A 5,677-nucleotide genomic window follows, 5' to 3' on the forward strand; every position below is an offset into this window, starting at 1 on the left:
TTATAGCTTTAACACAAAAGGGTTTTAACCCAAAATTAAATGATTTCATTCTATACACATCTGATAAAATTCCTAAAACACTATAATAAGAAATCAATTAACCAACAAACAAGCTCGACACCTCCTTACTTAAGAGGACTGCAGTTCTTATTCTAGGAAATCAAAATTGTTGTAAAGACAATTACACAGAGCTATGAGGCGTTCAAAATTGGGGAAAACACCTACATTGGATAGTTCTTCTCTCCTTGAGAGTTATGCAGTCGGTAGGGAAATCCAACCGAATCCTATGAATCTTGGCCAAAAAATCAGAGATGAGGTGTATCGGTGGAAACGGAAAAGATTAAAACAAGACGTACCTGGAACTTGATCGCTGATGGTGGAGGGGATAAACAGGCAGCGCATCTTCTCGTCGCCGGAAAACAGCCGCCGGTTGCTATCTTGTAAAATGCGATGGAAGAGGAACCCTAACAACGAAGGGAAAAACCGAACACCTCCGTCGCCCACTCACCGTCCGTCACCGTCGCAGTCAACTGGTCATCCGTCGCCGTCGCAGTCAACCGGTCGTCCGTCGCCTGTCACTGTCCGCCGCCGCTGCCCAATAAATCGCAACCTCCAAGCAGCCGCCGTTGGAACGCTGGAGAGGCGGAGAGGGAGAACGGAGAAGACGATGAGGTCGGCTGCGTCGGGTAACTGGAGTTCGTTTTTTTCATTATGATATGGTTTGGATCTGCGGTACCATCATACCGGTACCGGTATGTGAGCCGCGGTGACATAGGGTGCAATGCTGCTTCACCAGCGGGTCGCGGTTGGTGGACGGCGTGGGAACGATGCATCTGGTGGCCGGGCCCCGTTCGGTGGGTGTAGCTCTCCTTTTCTCTCTCTAGACTTCCACTTCCATAAATATGGAGCTCTCTACCAGCATAGAAGCAGGAGCCACTAGCCAGTGCGTACCAGGAGCCAGTGTGAAGAGAGAAGGGGGAAGAGGAAGAAGAAAAAGGAGGAGGAGATGGCAACCAAGCAAGAGGAGCAGCAAACACAGGCGGCGCGCCACCAGGAGGTTGGCCACAAGAGTCTCTTGCAGAGTGATGCGCTCTACCAGGTGAAGATCCTTTCCCATCCCCATCTCCGCCGTCGTTGATGAGCTCCCTTTCTTTCTTGGTGTAAATGGTTATGTGTTTTCTTTTGCAGTACATCTTGGAGACAAGCGTGTACCCAGGAGAGCATGAGGCCATGAAAGAGCTCCGTGAGATTACCGCCAAGCACCCATGGTCAATTTCCTCCCGAATCTCCTTTCGTTCTGAGACTTATACTTTCATTGAAGACATGGCTTTCTTTTTTGCGGGTAGAGGAAAGCTTATTTGGTTCTTTGATTACTCTAGGAACATTATGACGACGTCGGCGGATGAGGGGCAATTCCTAAGCATGCTGTTGAAGCTTATGAACGCCAAGAACACCATGGAGATCGGTGTTTACACCGGCTACTCTCTTCTTGCAACCGCACTCGCTCTCCCGGATGACGGCAAGGTCTCACTTCTTTTTCCTTCTCTTCCTCTATTTTGGATTTTTTGTTCGTCTGTCTTTTGAAATCTCTGAATCAGATACCCCTCTTTTTAACTTTGGATGTTCACTACCACATGAGGTCAATGATATACTTATTTTCCTCTTCCTTTTCGTGCCTTGGATTTTCTAATCTGGTTCAATTTGTAGAAAGAGTCGATTTCAATTTCCTAAACAATTTTCCGTGCACTCCTTGGCTTTAGTTCATGTTTTTCTACCCTGTGCTAAATTGTGAAGAACGTTGCAACAGATTTTGGCCATGGACATCAACCGTGAGAATTACCAGCTTGGTTTGCCAGTCATTCAAAAGGCCGGCGTTGCACACAAGATCGATTTCCGCGAAGGCCCTGCGCTGCCGCTTCTCGATCAATTGATCGAAGATGTATGTTCACCATTGACGAGCTCTTAACTACCTTCTATTTCCACTTACTGAACTACAATTGGGTTCTGGATTTGAGATTTCATTTTTGGTTAATCTTCAAACATTCCCCGTCTGGTCAAATTTACGTTCGAAGCACTAATACATACTAAAACTTTTGCGTAACAATATATGTTTCTTGTAACAACAAATAGTTTTTGTAGAAACATATGTTTCCTGTAACAATAAATACGTTTATGACGGTATATTTATTTAACAAACATGTGTCCTGTAATCTATTTAATAACAATATAAATGTTAAGTATTTAATGACAATATAAATGTTAACTAACTTTGAATATTAAATGAATATCTTGTAGTAGAGCGACACTGTCAAAGATTCGATAAAAAATAAGTTCACCTAAAAAGCAAGTTACAATTTAATGTTTACATTGATGATGATACCAAAATTTAATTAGGCTGTTTTGGCAGTAAAAAATGACCAGATAAGACTGTAAGCCAAGTAAGAGCCAGATATATCTTCTGCTTCACATCTCTAGAAAAAGCTGCACGCCTAAAATTTAACACCAAAGCATGACCATATCGGTATCAGTGGCATTCATCGTTTTCCTGTTAACAATAGAAACTTATTTTGTCTGTCTCAGAACATCAAAATGCTTCCAGAACTGAGATTACCATCTATGACTAACACAAATTTAGGCCTTATTTCTGCATCCTTTTTTCCGATGTTAAATCATCAACTGCAATCTAAGCAACGGTGTTCCCCGCTTCTTAATTAGCCTCATCTGATCGAGCATGTTACTGTGGCTACTGCAGAAGAGCAACCATGGAACATATGATTTCATCTTCGTGGACGCGGACAAGGACAATTACATCAATTACCACAAGAGGTTGATTGATTTGGTGAAGGTGGGAGGAGTAATTGGCTACGACAACACTCTGTGGAACGGATCAGTGGTGGCTCCTCCAGATGCGCCGTTGAGGAAGTACGTGAGATATTACAGAGACTTTGTGTTGGAGCTCAACAAGGCAATGGCTGCCGACCCTCGCATTGAGATCTGCCAACTTCCTGTAGGCGATGGCATCACCCTCTGCCGTCGCGTCTACTAAGCGACAGGCGACCTCCAATTGAGACCCTTCTCTATCATGGATGTATTATTATCGTATCCTTGTTCCCTTGCTCCCAGTATATGGTTTTTGCGGCAATGGCTGCAAGTAACTACTTTGAGTTGGTGGTGTATCTTATTCCATAAGAATTCTTAAACTCAATGCAGGAAGATTCATATGAAAGCCAGGGTGATATATTTGAGTCTTTTGCCGCTTATATATTGTGGATCAATGGGTGGACTAAGTGGTTCTGTTCAAGTTCTTGATTCAATAACTGGTTTAACAACCAGATTGCCAAGATCATGAGCGGACACCTCTTGAGCCATATTTACCAGTGCCGTGCTGTAAAATCCGAAATTGAATGAAAGAAAATTGGCTGATACTTTACTAGTAATGCTGATACTCTTATTTGGCCATGAAAAAAATTAAATTCTTACTTTAATTTCATCAATATATGGCCCTTGTGGGTCTGCATAGGTCCCATATCTGCTGACCATTTGGTGAGACGCCAACCGGACAGGGGTCATCACATTAGAGCCGAAAGGAGAGCCCTTTTGTTCCTTCGACCGAACAACAACGATCCACGAAGGATAGAGTGATACCTCTCCGAATTGCTAAGGAGGAATGCCCTATACCATAGGAAATAGAGAACCGAAATCTGCAACCTTCAAAATCTCCGTTGGTAGATTCCTTGCCAGCAGGGTACAAGTTGCGCAAAGAAATCCAGTAATTGCAATCCGTTGGCAATCTTGGTCTGCAGCAGCCACGAAAGACTGCCATCAGCCCTTTTCCTATTGAAAGAAAAGCACCAACTCCTACTGAACACTCACAAAAGGGAATCACGTCAGCAGCTATTGTATGGATGAAAAAGGCAGAGAGTGACAGCGAAGAGGAAGAGACGCCAAAGTCCAACCTAGACAAGGGCAACCCTAAACATGTTATACCTGTTATTTTGGTGGAAATACAACCAGTCCCTCCTAAGGTTGTTCTTAATCCGCCAAAGCCCGGTTTGACGAGTCAAGAAAGGAAGAAGTACATTGAGAACCGGCAGTGTTTCAGGTGTAAAAAGGAATGGAAACGTGGGAATAGATGTGCAAGAGCCTCCACCCTTGAGAAAACGAGTGAACATGGTGTTTCCCTCAAGATAACAACCCAGTCCTTGGAAGAGAAAGGTGCAGCTGTTGCAGCATCGGTCAGGGACTTGGGAAAGCGAACATTGTTGGCACTTGCGCAAGGCGCACCCACCCGAGTGCAATCTGGTCAGAATGCCACCAGGATAACTCGAGCTATAAGGATTAGTCTCACAAATTGTCAAAGACTCTCAATAGCCTGTTTAAGGAGAATTCGAAGCCGGGCGAAGGCTAATTCCCAAGAGGAACAGCTAGGGGAACCCGCAAATGGGGAGCCAGTCCCCTACACCAAGCTTATTTGGTCAAAATATATTCAGGCCCTATCACTCCTACTGGGAGATGGTGCTGATTCACCTGCGCAAGTCAGAGCCTGACCACTTACAAACAGATTTTTATGGGCCTAAAATGAAAGCCATGACTGAAGAGGAAGAGGAGGATGAACAAGAGTCTGATATTCGCCTACAGGAAATTCTTGCTGGGAACAAAGAGGCTGCTCTTAGCGACTCTACAAGAACAGCAAGGGCCAGTCAAAACCACCCGGGTGTGCAGTCTTTATTTGGGATATTGGCGCAGGAATTAGAACCAAAAGGAAGACACCCTGACATGCCAAATAATGTTTTTGGATATAAGGAAGACCAAAAGGCTGAAGTTCAACCTGATGGTGGTGAGAAAGGCAGCGTGAGAGCAGATTGTGATCTAGCGACTGACCCTACCAGGTTTGAGAAGAGAACTCAGGGAAGCAGCCATACGTACAAGTAGGGCACCAGCGACTTAGTGCACCTACAGTGTTTTTCCCTTATGACAGCATATACCCCACGCATATACAGATGGACGGGTTCTATGGATCGTTGATGGGATGGCATGAATCAACCGATAGTGAGGAAGGCTGGCTACTATCTACCATGAGGGGATACTTGCTTGTTAGTTGGGGACTCAACCCGCCGAATATAGGGACTGTCAATGCTGCACTTGAGTGTGCAGACCATGAGGAAATAAAACGAATATATGTAGGAAATCTGCCTATTCGGCAGAAGCCCTTTCAGGAGCACTCGTTATTTCCTCCGAGTTGAGATCATTTTTATAAGGGGCTGAAGGATAAAGTTCTGAGATGTCCAGACCCAAAAACTCTTGACTGGGCAAAGATGGCTATGATAGCAGTGGGAACCATTCAGCAGATTTGAAGGCAGCTTTCGCCAAGAGTGTCCAGCCATAATGGATATCTCCGTCAACCATGAATTGGAAGGATTTCTTGGGATCCCGATGGGAATAAGCATCACAGGAGGGCCCTTGAGGAGCTTAAGGGCAAGCTCCATTTTAAGGGGGGAGGGTCTGATACGGGCCTACCCCCGTGCAGCCATGGTGGCAGAGGACAGCCGGTATCCAAGCTGCCTTGGGCCAGGAGATTGGTAGATACCCATCGTTCATGAGGGCCTTCCGCGTGTTAGGAGGTTGAAACACCACATGCCCAGTCTCGATGGCCTCTCCGCACGCAAGGGAGGCTATT

General features: G+C 45.2%; 1 protein-coding gene across 2 annotated transcripts; it reads left to right on the top strand.

Moving 5' to 3' along the window:
• The first annotated feature begins 269 nt into the window (after window positions 1–269).
• On the top strand, window positions 270–3,437 carry LOC116258371 (caffeoyl-CoA O-methyltransferase 5). Of its 2 annotated transcripts, XM_031635498.2 has the most exons (5): window positions 302–1,099; window positions 1,189–1,268; window positions 1,380–1,524; window positions 1,808–1,939; window positions 2,753–3,437. In XM_031635498.2, exons 1-5 carry the CDS (start codon window positions 1,007–1,009, stop codon window positions 3,044–3,046), a joined length of 744 nt encoding a protein of 247 aa, XP_031491358.1. In that variant the 5' UTR covers window positions 302–1,006; the 3' UTR covers window positions 3,047–3,437. The 2 variants fall into 2 exon arrangements, with proteins under 2 accessions (XP_031491357.1, XP_031491358.1); XM_031635497.2 differs by having other exon boundaries at window positions 270–1,099; window positions 1,189–1,524.
• The last annotated feature ends 2,240 nt before the right edge of the window (window positions 3,438–5,677 follow it).

Source organism: Nymphaea colorata, chromosome 8 (genome assembly GCF_008831285.2).
Source record: "Nymphaea colorata isolate Beijing-Zhang1983 chromosome 8, ASM883128v2, whole genome shotgun sequence".
NCBI lineage: Eukaryota > Viridiplantae > Streptophyta > Magnoliopsida > Nymphaeales > Nymphaeaceae > Nymphaea > Nymphaea colorata.

Excerpts from the sequence above, each read along its gene's own strand:
- LOC116258371 (XM_031635497.2), top strand. The coding sequence starts at position 1,007 with ATGGCAACCAAGCAAGAGGAGCAGCAAACACAGGCGGCGCGCCACCAG. Across the intron at positions 1,100-1,188 it reads AGAGTGATGCGCTCTACCAG|TACATCTTGGAGACAAGCGT; the intron begins GTGAAGATCCTT and ends TTTCTTTTGCAG. Across the intron at positions 1,525-1,807 it reads CTCTCCCGGATGACGGCAAG|ATTTTGGCCATGGACATCAA; the intron begins GTCTCACTTCTT and ends ACGTTGCAACAG.